The sequence below is a fragment of the Diaporthe citri genome, assembly GCF_014595645.1.
Source record: "Diaporthe citri strain NFHF-8-4 chromosome Unknown scaffold_10, whole genome shotgun sequence".
NCBI classification, from domain to species: domain Eukaryota; kingdom Fungi; phylum Ascomycota; class Sordariomycetes; order Diaporthales; family Diaporthaceae; genus Diaporthe; species Diaporthe citri.
Genome location: NW_025064855.1, coordinates 1,686,993 through 1,700,385, shown reverse-complemented (window position 1 = coordinate 1,700,385; position 13,393 = coordinate 1,686,993). Strand labels below are relative to the sequence as shown.

Below are 13,393 nucleotides of genomic sequence, written 5' to 3'. Positions count from 1 at the left end.
TGTTTGATCGTCCATTTCCACTCGGCCAGTCAGCAGGGGCAACTGTGGGCCTGCCGGGGCGAATTTCGTGTCGAGTCCCGGAGAAGCAAAGATGCACGCATTACGACACCTTTGCAGATGGAGGGCGTTGTGCCTCGAACACGAGCTCCTCCCCAAGACAATCAGTCACGTGGGCAGATGGGCAGGTGCAGCGAGCCTCCCTCGTGCTCATTCTACTATATATCGCCGCCGGCCGCTGTCACGGCGAAGGAGGAGGCCAAATTGCCTGCAGTGGACTCTGAACTCGGCAGTAGATCGTCCCGAAAGTGCATAGTGGAGACAGGCCGGAGCCGTTGTGCTGTATCGGCCGATGTTTTGCAGTTGGCCAGATGAGACGGAGGGAAAGCCTTTCCGAGCCACCATGACACACAGCACATTCTTGGCAGAGGCTGGCCGGAGTGCGTGGCCTGTTTGGCTTCCAAATAAAAAGAAGGCTGAAGCTTCACGAAAAATCGCACGAGAAGTTTGCGGAATCCTGTTGCGAGGCCCTCGAGGAGAAGAGGTGTAAAGACTCGAGATGGGCGCAGTTAGTGTTGTGGTACGTTGCTGCATGGATCGCCAATCCCTGGACCAAAGCTGGGTGGGTGGGCAGCCATGAGCGCACCTAGACCGAGTCGAAGCGTGGGGGAATGCCATTCCCACTCCATGATAGATGAAAGGTGTGTGCGAGGCGTGTGTACATCTCCAGAAAGAAGGCACTAGGTCGAAGTCATGTTTATTTGGATGGTGCACTGGCGAGCTTGAAGTGGTAGATAGGGGGCATCTATGGCTAATCACACCTGGTATGGTTGCCGATTGGGATCACAGTCTGTCGACAACATGCACTGCGCGCCTTATGCTCTCGCTGCACGCCTCAGTATCGAGACATGTGAGGCATCACGAGGCGATGATGCATAGAGCGAAGCCATCGTGGCCGTACTTGCAGGTGTGGGTGGTAAAACACATTAATAGAATAAGGTTCCATTCTCCGGGTCGGGCTCGCCCGCTCAGCCCGCTGTGGAGACCCCTGGCTGACAGACACACACAGTGAATGTGATTGCACCCTCCCTTCCCCCAGGGCTGAAAAGCCACCGCCTAGTCATACACAGTAGTGGTAGCTGGGCAGGGGATGAGTGCCGGGTGCCGTCTCCCGCTGCAAAATTCCCCGATGTGTTGTGCATTGCCAGGGTTCCCAAGGCTGTGGTCCAGAACCAGCGTGGCATCGCCTTGTCCGGCCCGATTCGCACTTGACACGACACAATGGTTCTGGATCGCAGCAGTCACAACTGTCTGTCGTGGGCTTGTACGCGCAGAGAGGCGCGGAGGCAAGGGGGCAGGCGACCCTCCCCCAAATTCCCCGGTTAAGAAAGCTGCGCTGGCGTCATGAGCTCCTGTTGCCCAATTTCAGGCCCGGATCGACACGAGGCCAAAGCGACAGACGAGAGAAACATCTGCAGTGCAGAAGAAGGCGCAGGGGGCCGTCGAGAGGAAGGAGATCGGGTCGCATGAATGGAGCTGCCAAGCAATGGCACCTCGTTTCACGATGCCAACCTGCAGAGTCGGGCCCGTATTGGCAGCTTGGGGAATGTCGGCAAGTGGGAGCAGCCAGTCGCCGGCAGGGAAGAAGCAAGTTTGAGAAACCACAAAGAAGTGGCTGCAGAACTGTAAGGTACGGCGTCACTCTAGCAGCAATGCTCATGTCCCCCAGAGACTTGTTCTTCAACGCCTGTATGCCCAGGTGCTGATGGGGTAGTCAAGGTATTCGAGTCCAAGTCCAGGTCCAGGTCCATGGTGTTCTTGGCAGTCGCTGGCAGTTTGCGGGCGGAGGTACCGAGGTACTTGGCTCCTGCCGTGGAATGGGGGATCCGTGGGGCTGGACCGTGACTACTCAGTAGGCTTTGCAGGAAAAGACAGCAGCATCGTCGCTGACGGCTTCACCTGCCAGCCTCAATCAACATCAACAGACAACGGCTCGCGAGACAGAGAGCCTCCATCTCATCCCAGTCCGTCCCATCTCAACTCACCTCACACCCTCTCCTCGTCTTGCTTATCCCATGCCCTACTCCAGCTGCATGGTACACCAATTTTATCGAGAAACCGCATCTGCATCTGCATCTTGCGTCTGCGTCTGCGTCTGCGTCTGTGTCTGCTTCTGCAACCTCCCGAAACACGGCAATCTCCTCCTGAATCCTTGCCAGCAGACTTCGACGAGCAACGCCATGACATGTACAAAGTCGCTTGAGTAGAGCTTTTGACCTTAAGCAGCCATGTCCAACCAAGCTCAAGGCCAGGATCCTGCCCTCCCTCCCCAACCCAGGGCCATCCTCCGTGGCCACAAAGCCCAGGTCCACGCTGCAGCCTTCATCAGGTCCAACCAGCGCCTTCTCACCGGGGACGCCGATGGCTTCGTAGTCGCCTGGGATCTGGCCATCATGAGGCCTAGGGCCGTGTGGCAGGCTCATGGCGATGCGATCCTGGGCATAGCAGGGTGGGCGCCCGACAAGATCATCACCCATGGGAGGGACAACAAGCTCATCGTCTGGAGGCTGACCTCGGATGACGAGTCTGCTCTGAGCTCAACGTTGCCTTTGGATCCAGTGACTGAGCTGAGGCCCAAGCCTTGGATGCTACACCTCCTCGAGGTCAACACCATGAACTTCTGCTCTTTCGCCTCCTGTCCCACCTCGTCCTCCGCGTTACCAGCGGCGGCATCAGCCACACCAGCCTCTTCATCTGAGAAACCATCAATACTGGGCTCAGAGCTACTGCTTGCCGTTCCCAATACGCTGGCTTCCGAGGCTGTCGATATATACCATCTGCCGTCCCAGACGCGCATTCACACTGTCAGGCTGGGTCAAGACAATGGCATGGCCATGGCACTTGCGCTTGTCTGGCTGGGCGATGTGCTCACACTGATTGTCGGCTATGAGAACGGGCTGGCTGTTGTTGCACAACTCGGTCCCAGTGGAGATGGCTCCTGGGCCGCCATATACCGCAACAAAAGCCACAGCCAACCTATCCTTTCACTCGACGTCGCACCGAATCGAGATTATTTCCTGACCACAGGTGCCGACGCCATCATCGCAAAGCATCCCCTCCTTCCGCCAGCGCCTCCTATCGCAGACACGGAGCGAGACGCGCCTGAGACCGCCCCTCCAGAGATCAGTTCCAAAGACATGCCTTCGAAAGAGGAGCAGAACGGAGAACCAGACACAGAAAAGAAGCAGCCAAGCTCCGCTCTCTCCGCGCTGCTAGGCAGCCAGAAGTCAGCTGCCCGTCCAGTGCCTCTTGAGAAATCCGAGATCAAGACTCAGCCTATCAAGGTCCTCGATACCAAGCACTCTGGTCAACAGGGACTCAGGATCAGATCTGACGGGCGTGTCTTTGCCACCGCAGGCTGGGACTCCAAGACACGAGTCTACTCGACCAAGTCAATGCGCGAAGTCGCTGTCCTCAAATGGCACGCGGTTGGTTGTTTCTCTGTAGCATTTGCAGACACTACTCTTCACGAGTCCAGTCACGACGTAGACACACAAAGCAAGTCAACTGATGACGATGTTGCTTCGACGACAACGGTGGTTCCGCGGCTGCTCAAAATGACGGTCAAGGAGAGGAGAGTCAAACAAGCCACGGATGCACATTGGTTGGCAACTGGAAGCAAGGACGGCAAGGTGAGCTTGTGGGACGTGTTCTAGTACCCTCTGGTCGCCTTTTCCTGGCATGACACCGGTCCAGTCCCAGTCATTGCCATTATCTATACTGCCTAGAGCACGCCTGCGGTTCTGAACCACGATCTTTTCTGGGCCAGGAGACTTCTTCCGTGGTCATTGTTTTGTCTCACTCGCGACGCTTCGGCACCACTGGTCGCTGTGCAAGGCCCTGGTCAAGCATTGACCGATGAGATGACATCTGGATTTCGCGCCCAGAATTCTTTCACGGTTGCTGCACGGCTATCGGTACTGGGCTTCAAAAGCCGGTAGGGCGAGCTAAGCTTTGCTGCATATGCTAGATCATCCAGATTTGTATAGTGCTAACGTCATCTCTGTTAATTGGGAATAACGCGTGTGCAGGAGCGATCTCGACGCCATATGCAGCGGTTGGATTGGTAGTTATGCCTGACAGATACGGACCATGAGCCTCCATTATGCATAAAACTGGACTGAAATCAGCCGAAATGAATCGGCCCTGTCCCTGTCTCAGATAGCATTCAGGGCAACGGTACTGCGGTCAAGTCATGTCAGCCCCGGACGCTAAGCACACGGACCTGTCCACACCCCTGAGAAATCCACCCACAATGGCTATAATGGGTGGTTGACCTCATCAGCATCGAACGCTAATTTATTACAGCCTGCCAGCTTGTTCAGGCTGTTTGCTAGATTGTTTCAGACCGGAACTTTTCCTTATGGAGACATCCACAAATCCGAACCTCACTCAAGGATGCCGGTATGCCACCTTTTGCGGATGAGCTCGAAGATCACAAGACTACGCTCTGTCCAAAACGTGGTTCGGCCCAACCGCGCTAGAGCATTTTGCCTATGACATCCTTGAAGGCATGTTTCCTCCACGGAGCTTTTTACGCCCTCGTTAATTTGCAACCGTCGTCGGCAGACGGCATGCCTGCCTTAAGGAGAAAAAAAGAAGAGGCTCAACGGGGTAGCGGAATGTGACCCAAGCTCATCTGCCGGGGCGTGACTGGAGCTTGTTTCTCCACCATTTCGTGCCCCCTTTCCAAATTCGACGACGACTCGCCAGCAAGAACAGGAGTCGGCCTACTGCGTATAAAGCACTTCTCACCTCGCCCTTGGCCCTTGATGATCTACACTTCTCAAACATATCGACGAGAGACTCTGTCTTCCAGCACCTTGTCCGCTCGCTCCACACGTTTCTCTATTCCACTTTCGTTACAATGAAGGCCAATACCCTCGTCCTCGCAGCAACCCAGGCACTCCTCGCCGCGGGCAACCCCGTTCCCGAGATCCAAGAGCGCCAATCCTGCCCAGGCGTCCACGTCTTTGGTGCCCGTGAGACAACTGTGTCTCCTGGATTTGGCTCGTCTGGCACCGTTGTCAACTTGATCACACAAACCTACTCCGGCTCTACCTCCGAGGCGATCAGCTATCCCGCATGTGGAGGCCAGGCGTCTTGTGGAAGTGTCAGCTATGCGGACTCCGTCAAGCAGGGCGTGTCTGCCGTCGTTAGCGCAGTGAACGCTTTCAACAAGAAGTGCCCCAGCACTTCGCTCGTGCTCGTGGGTTACTCCCAGGGAGGCCAGATCTTCGATGACGCATTTTGCGGGTAAGCAGCCTCCGGTTATGATTTTCCTTGTCCGGTGAAAGGTGTACTACCCTCGCAGTCTGTCACTCCTTGCTTTGAAGCTGGGTTACATCGGGGCCTACTCCTCCCCCCCCCCCAAACTCGTCTAAAATATCTTTCCTCGGTACCTCAATAGCTAACTCCAGATGCTACAGGGGTGGAGATACCGCCGAGGGTATTACTAGCACCGCCGTTCCCTTGTCTTCGGCCGCTGTCTCGCAGATCAAGGCAGCTATCTTTATGGGCGACCCTCGCTTCGTTTCTGGCCTGTCATACGAGGTTGGCACTTGCAAGGCTGGAGGGGTAAGTGTCTTTGCCTTGTGTATATATTCCTGCATTTGCTAACTTTCTTGACCCCCTAGTTCGATGCCCGCCCCTCTGGTTTCTCATGCCCCAATGCCGCCAAGATCAAGTCGTACTGCGACGCAGCTGACCCTTACTGCTGTAACGGGAACAACGCTGCCACTCACCAGGGCTATGGAAGTGAATACGGGCAGCAGGCTCTCACTTTCGTGAAGAGCAAGATTCCTGCTTAATTACGACACCTTCCCTGTGCCGATGTGCACTTAAGCATCGCAGCAGCGACCACGTTGGATTTTCTGACTGTGTGTCGCCTTTCTATTGTACATAGATTGAACATGCTTGTAACTACATATCCCAAAAACAATGCTTGCTATGCTGAAAATACCATGAACCGGTGTTGATTTGTTGGCAACGCAGGAGCTGTTCTGTACGCTTGTGGCTGTCTCCCGAGACGTAGTGACGGCAGAGTAATTGGTACCTGACAGACGCACGTCTTGTCTTCCTCCGCCATTGACCGTCGCGTGATCATGAGCTACTTAAGGACTGCCGTGTGCGATATGGCCACACTTGCAACCCCATCTTACTCTCCCTTGACGCGCCTGGACAGCAGCCACCACATCATCTGTGTTCAATCCCTGTCATCACTCTCCGCCACCGGGACATCCACGACGCCCTGCCACTCCCACTGGAACGGGTTTGATATGTTGGTCTGAAACTCGTTGATCACCCCGTCGACCTTGCCGATGGCGAACATCCTCATCGTCTGCGTCACCGCGACGGCCGAGAACCCGTCGTCGACCACGCCGTCCGGGCTGCCGTCCAGCGAGGCCGCCTGCACGGCCCAGTCGCTCCCGCGGTAGACGGAGGACTGCAGCGCACCGGTCGTCTGGTCGAGGGTGAGGACGATGTTGTTGGTCCACCCGTTGGTGCCGAAGGTGAGCGAGGCGATCTCCGGGGACGGGTTCACGGACAGGTCTGAGGTGATTTGGTTTCCTGTCGAGAATGTGAGTCAGTCATGGCTTTGCCTCGTGGTGGGTTCCAGGAGAACGCCACTGGGAAGGGTTTCGGGCCTTACCAAAGTTCCCCGTCTCCAGCCTGAAGTCCGTCAGGGGTCCCCTCAGCTTCTCGATCAGGTCGCCCCCGTCTGCGTAGTACATCCGAACGGCATTGAGATCCGTGCCCGTCGACCCGTTGCCGCCGAAGTCGGTAAACGCCGAGACGCCGAGCCCCGTCCCGGGCGCGGCGCTGGTGCTGACGACATCCCCCATTGCCCACACGAGCTTCGTCATGTTGGCCATCTGCACGTGGCCCGTCGCGGCGTCCTGGTACAGCACCAGCAGGCTGTCGGTGCAGTTGTCGCAGCTCTGCCACATGGCCGCCAGCCCGGACCCGGGCGCCGCCTCCGGGTTGCCGAGGCTGGAGCCCATCGTGCCCTGCAGCCAGCCCGTGGGCGACGAGGGGCTGGTCGAGTACACCTCGGCGACCCTGCGGTCCGACGTCAGGTAGTACACGTTCCAGAGGCCGTTGTTGCTCGCCGCCGCGAGGGGCGTACCGTCGAGCACGTCCAGCCCCGCCGCGTTCGCGGACGCGCTCACGTTGACGGACGTCCACGCGTCGGCCGTCGCGGCCCGGATGGCCGCCATGATGGCGCTCCCCGTGGCGTTGGAGCTCTGGTAGAAGACGCCCGTGTACGTCGTGCCCGTGGAGTCGGTCCAGTTCATGGCGGCCAGCCTCGACTCGGGCATGATGATGCCCGCCGCTGCCGAGGGCTTGGACGCGCTGTCGTCGCCGTCCGAGGACAGGGCCGAGGTCTTGTTCCATGGCGCCGTGACGGCGAGGATGGTCACGAGGAGGCCGATGATGAGGAAGGCGATCCCTGCTGACAGCGCGTAAAAGGTGCTCCTCCGCAGCCCGAACAGTGTCTTGCGCTCCCCGGCACCGTTGCCGCCGCCGAAGATTCCCGCCCCGCCTATCCCTCCGAGAGAGCCACGAGCTGTGGGCGATGGATCCTTCGCATCATTGGTCGGCGCAGCATATAACGCTTGTGTTTGGCCCTTCGAGTCGACCAGATAGTATGCGGGCGGGCCTACTTGAGGGCTGTCCACTGGGGAGAATCCTAGGGCTTTGTCATCTGAGAATGGGTTTGCGTTGTTGTTCGCACTGCTTCCATCTGAGATGGCGAACTTCTCGTTCCAGTATGAAGTTCGGGCTGGTGGTGGTGCGACAGTGGTTGAGCTTGGGTCAGGTACAGCAGGGACGTCGTCGGGGATGATGATGGCTTCGAGGTCCGAATAGGACTTCTTCCTTTCCCTGGCGTCCATGTTCTCGGGAATGGATAGAGGAGAGTTGGTGATGGCGTATGGGTATTAAGCAATTATCAGGTTGAATAATTGGTCTTCGTGTCCAGGTCACCGTGCCCGGTGAGGTCGAAGCAGGTACACAAGATGACGGGACAGAATTACACAATACTAGCCCGGAAAAAGAGCGACAGACAGGGAAAAGAGTGACAACGGACAGATGACGACCAGCGTATCAGAGGGGATGGTACAACAATAGAAATGGTCAAGGGCTAGTGGGAAGGGAACGAGAGGGCGGAACAACAGACGGGGGGCAGTGAGACCAGGGCTAATCTATAATTCAGACTTCACAAGGTAAGAATTAGATGACGGAGGCTTGGTACGACTCAACCCGAAAGTCTGATCCCTTGCCATCATAGGGCTGCGGCCAGGCCAACAACCGGGCCCAAGTTGCCGGATCCTCGGATCAAACCACAGCTGGGGGGAGGGGAAGGGGTTGCCGAGGGGTTCAGCCATGGGCGAGTGAGGGTATGAGGCATCCACGAGTCAAGCGCGGAGGAGCCGGCAGGCTTGCTGGTGTATCAGATGTATCATATCGGTGTGGCGTGGCGAGGCGAAGTGCGAAAGATTGAGCAGGTGAGAGTGATCGATCATCTGCTTGAGCCCTGACCGGTCATGGTATGCACGCAGCTTGAACCGCAGTCCGGAAGCCATGTATCTTCGAATGAAGGGTGTCAGCAGCCCTTGGCCGCACAGTCACTTCTGGTGAGAGCCTCAATGGCGTCAATGGCCCAAGTTTAGCGAGATCTTGCGGGGGGTATCGATCTCGGTACGGTCAGCTGGTGGTCCGCCCTTTCAGCCTCAGACATGACAGTGGGCCCCTGAAATCTCCACATCGGTGTTTCGGTAGCCTCACCGAGACAGATTGGCGCATGCTTGAAGCTCAAGTCTTGGCCCACCACCGGAGTGCCCTTCGTGTGACTGACTCGCCGTCGAAAAGCTGCTGCTTCCTGCCCTTGATTGTTGTCCACGAGGTATCGCTCAAGAGCGCATTGTTAAGATCCACGAGGCGCTTAAGATTGGCAGCCGACATGATTATGCCACGAGTTGAGATGATGGGAGGAACCACTGCATTCGTCAGCTCACCTTCAGCCCTGGGTGTGTAGCAGCTTAAAGTATGGCTATTCTGTGCCGCTGTTCCTCATTCTGTGTCCCAGAAACCTTGACGCTTTCCTTCTGTGCCTTAATTTGCAGGATGGCAGTAGAATGTAGTGCGACCACACGCAAGTCCTTGGCGGACGACTCCATAAAATAAAGTTCGTTCGTCTACACTAAGGAGAAGAACTCAAGTTTTGTATTTTACCCTTCCCGTAGTATTGTGGCCGGGATTGTTAACTTTTACCTCCTCAGGATACATCATGTGGTTTTAGCTACTTGTCAAGGGTATTCAGCTTGGGTTCGCGAAAGATCTTCGTGACAGACGAGCCGACCCAGCTGGAATGTATCAGAAACACTGGATCACTGTATGCTCAAATTGCCCAGAAGCCGTGGTTTTAATGAACAGTCTCGTGCGTCTGCTATTGAATCGTTCCCGTTCTCTCGTAACGTGTATATGGAGGATGTCGTTGCTATCTGCAGGAGGCCCTTTGTCGCGGTTGCTCGTCAGACGTCCTCGTGTAAATTAAGTCCAACCACACGCATTGCCCGTCAAATTCACAATACTGAGTGTAATGTGGTTTCCAATGGTTGATCGACTTCACGAGTTCTATTCATTCATGTTCACAGGCGGGACCCCACTGGCCGCCTTTACTAGAATTTGAGGCATCACACAGGCAAGCATCGTCATTCCGTCAATGGCAGGAGACAATAAAGTCGGCGAAAGATTAACCGAGCATTCGCGCAGTCTGGCATCACGAAGTTTCGGAGGACCGGAACGGGTCTGGCGTTGGGTACAGCGTCGTACCTGCGCAGTTTCGAGAACCTCCGCAAATGCGTCACGATATCGTGGCGACTCTCGGCGCAACAATACGAGAACGACGACGCTCCACCTACTCGCCACCTGGCTGTTCAACATCATTTTGACGATGTCTTTGCAAGATATCTACGTGCGATGAGAAAAATAACCAAGTTTCTTCGCCGCGAACAGGGTTGACACGACGAGCGAGTCAGCGTTCAGAATCCTCAGACGCGTTTTTCCAAGATTTCTGGACGAAGGTGAGGCACGTGGACACCGAGATCATCAGCTCGGTTGTTACACCGAGCATGAAGAAAAAGGGCGGATTTCCAATCTGTTGAAGCCGAAACGAGGAGTGATGCCATATCTCCACACATTTGGATGCCGAGCAGGCTTTTCAGCATGAGTAACAAGAGAACTCAGCCTCAATCTCTGGGCGGGACGGACGGTTGCCCAGCTACGTTGTACAATAAATGAATTATTCATCAACCATACTCAGCTGCGCTCTTCTAGCTTTTTCGAACGGTTGACTTGAGGATTCTTGCATATGGCGGCGACATACAGCACGAGCCTTCCAGTGTGCCTGATACGTCCGTGGAGGTGTCAAGTGACGCAGGAAAGTGATGAATAATAGGAACGCGTGGTAAGGCGTGTGCGTATTGCACTACGCTGTGTGTTTTCCTGGTCATAGAAGCCATTAAGCAGAAGCTCCAGACCTGTTTATGTCCACATACAAGGTCTTCTCAAGCACTGTTCACGCAAGCGGCACCACAAGCCTCATAAGACATACTCTTGATAAGTGTTTGTATCGTGCCATGTAATTGACGACAAGTGGATCTTGAGAGGAGAACCCTTCTGCAATGGGATACTATGGACGCGCCAGGGACCTTGATTGTTGATAGATGGCTTGTCACTTGATGCGTGGGCTGAGATACACTGTCTACAAGTGAGCAGTGTACGGGAACGTAGTCTTGACAATTTCTCCGTCATGTCAACCGTAAGACATCCAGGCCAAAGTACTGATGACAACCCTGTGTAGAAGACGAAGCATGCTTGCATCTAAATGCTACTCTTTAACGCCAGACAATTATGCCTGGGTGCAGAAGAGCTATCAGCCATCTTGTATCACTGCACCCTGATTTTATTTCAGCCAGCAATGTTTGTTCGAGCCTTGGCCAGGAATTGTGCATACCACGCGTGCACGAGCCTGGAGTCCAGATTGCTGCCTTGCCATTGTGAACCTCCGTGTTAGTTTCGTGACAGGCCCACTTCCTTCCGCTTCGCCCTGTGGCAAGTCTCAAAAGACCAGAACACATTGCACCACGGACACAATCCCTGACCTGGAAATATCGCCGTCCCAAAAACTTCCAGACACATTTCTTCCATCAGAAGTCGGCATCACTATGGCTGATACTTGCAGTCCCCAAGGATTGCCTCCCGGCCACCTGCAGTCGCCGCTCTTTAAGGTGATCCCGACAGAGCTGCGTCTCGACATCTACCGCCATACCTTCGCTGGTTCTGAGATGGTTCTGCAACTTCAAACAGACGCACTCCGATTTTCACCATTCCACAGCTGGTTTCCTCGCGTCCTGCGGTCTGAATTCTTGCCAGTCGGCGGCAGACGTAGTGTTTTCCGCACTAGCGGACAGTACCTAACGTACCAGCTCCTCCTTACCTGCAAGCAGATCTACGACGAAGCACTCGCCATCTACTGGTCCGAAACTATTGTGAGCAACCACGAAGGATACTTCAGTCGCGCCCTGTTCTTCGAGCGCATCCCGGACTTTGCCAAACTTCACATTAAGCACCTGCGAGACGTACAGACCGGTGTCAACCCTGGTGTCAAGGCGCGGCGAGGCGTTGCCTTCAGCAGGCAGGCTTCATTTGCTGAGGCCCTCGACGTGTTTCCAAAGCTGCAGACTTGCTTGATCCGAGACGGGGCGTGGGAGGAGAGACCATCCAAGGCGGTGCAGGAGGCTCTTGTCAGACATCCCGAAGTTTACCTCATCAAGACTTCCCCGGAGACAGAACCATACAAGGGGCACTTTTGGCGGGAGAATACGCATGTGATCTATACGGTATGTGTTTGACCGGCTACCTGGCGCGCCTCCCTAACTTTTCCTGGGGATGACCTCTCGCGCCAAGTTAAGTTCCGACACAAGACTTGTTCGCTAGGTATCTGACTTGGAATGACTGCAGACTTACAAGAATTTCACCACCGGCATTAAATGTACCGTGGCAGAAGAAACGTGGAATCGGTTGAGACGGATAGATGAAAAGGAGGGGTTTCAGCGTGTGATGGAGTTCCAACCATCCGAGAAGGCCGGTGGTAATATTGAGGGTTGAGCAACATGAGAGATCAGAATTCAACTGGCAATCGGTAGTATAGCTCAGCTGTAGGACTTGTAGTGATTGGAAACTCCTTGAGTTGACATTGCAAGGCGCAAGATTCCAGTTGTAGCTTACTGTTACGGCACAAGAAAAGCCTTTTGCGCCAAAACACCACAAAAGAGGGACGTTGCAATGCCGAGAGCATTACCATGGCTATCACCTATATAGCGTACTGTAACACTTACAAAGTACACGAGGCCGTTATGAGAGGCGGACAACACTCAATAGCAGCATTTGAGATCACTGTTGTTTGAGATTGAGGGAACTCTCACTATGATGCAGGTTCTACAGGCCTGGAATCAATGTTTCTAGCGCCCAAAGAGAAAAGAATCGCAATGCAGCTGAGATGTGTCTAACGAGTTCAGGATCATGAAACCTGTGCATGATCTCTATGTATATGTCACATTTCGAAGTTCAAAACTTGTACGGTACTCGACTGACTACCCGATGGCATAAATGTGGTTTGATTCTGATTGTAATTGTAGACCATTCAGGATGTTGAGGATGGGCTAGCTGGCATGGGCTCTCACTTCACTTCTGCGCTGGCCTTGCCCTTACCCCTCAGCTAGACCAAGATCATGACCAAGTGCTAAGGATCTCTGATTAGGTTCGTCAACTAGATCAAATGGGCTCCTGGGGCACCTTTGTGATGGAATGTACGGCCCGGCCTCAGCTCTGCTGCCGTGAAAGCTGCGACCCTAACGACTATCCTACCTCTCTCTAGCGAAGCTAACTCCAACACGCTTCCAGGTAGTACGGCATAAGCAAAATCACAATCTCGATATGTACTTATCGCTGCCCCTGATGAGCTCTAAGAAGACCAGCAGGCCACAACTGCGCCTAAGGCAGGTCGTACGCGCCGTGAGATCCCTCCGGAGGACGGAGGCCTGAGGCAACCGAAGCAAGGGAACAAACAGTCCGCTGCTTGATCAATGACAGTGCTCGGGTGGCAACAATGTCTAATTTTTGCAAGTCTTGATTGGATGACCAAGAGCCCCGCGCGAGAGCATGCATTTGCTTGTGCCGTTGGCCTGCATTGCATGCCGCATACATGATCGGGCGGAATTACTTGGGCAATTCCGCCAAATAACGTCAATGTCTTACCGTGTACAGAGCT

At 54.8% G+C, this 13,393-nt stretch overlaps 4 protein-coding genes across 4 annotated transcripts; 3 read left to right on the top strand and 1 right to left on the bottom strand.

Annotated features, from left to right (window-relative positions):
- Window positions 1-2,285: 2,285 nt before the first annotated feature.
- Window positions 2,286-3,713, top strand: INS49_003680 (uncharacterized protein; the record flags this gene model as incomplete). Its single annotated transcript, XM_043164472.1, has 1 exon — window positions 2,286-3,713. The coding sequence occupies one exon, from the start codon at window positions 2,286-2,288 to the stop codon at window positions 3,711-3,713; it is 1,428 nt and encodes a 475-aa protein (XP_043019237.1).
- A 1,211-nt stretch (window positions 3,714-4,924) lies between these two features.
- Window positions 4,925-5,867, top strand: INS49_003679 (uncharacterized protein; the record flags this gene model as incomplete). Its single annotated transcript, XM_043164471.1, has 3 exons — window positions 4,925-5,313; window positions 5,487-5,634; window positions 5,694-5,867. The coding sequence occupies 3 exons, from the start codon at window positions 4,925-4,927 to the stop codon at window positions 5,865-5,867; spliced, it is 711 nt and encodes a 236-aa protein (XP_043019236.1).
- Window positions 5,868-6,262: 395 nt separating this feature from the next.
- Window positions 6,263-7,955, bottom strand: INS49_003678 (uncharacterized protein; the record flags this gene model as incomplete). The annotated part of the gene is made up of 2 exons (XM_043164470.1): window positions 6,263-6,627; window positions 6,710-7,955. The coding sequence occupies 2 exons, from the start codon at window positions 7,953-7,955 to the stop codon at window positions 6,263-6,265; spliced, it is 1,611 nt and encodes a 536-aa protein (XP_043019235.1).
- Window positions 7,956-11,288: 3,333 nt separating this feature from the next.
- On the top strand, window positions 11,289-12,231 carry INS49_003677 (uncharacterized protein; the record flags this gene model as incomplete). The annotated part of the gene is made up of 2 exons (XM_043164469.1): window positions 11,289-11,963; window positions 12,085-12,231. 2 exons carry the CDS (start codon window positions 11,289-11,291, stop codon window positions 12,229-12,231), a joined length of 822 nt encoding a protein of 273 aa, XP_043019234.1.
- Window positions 12,232-13,393: the final 1,162 nt, after the last annotated feature.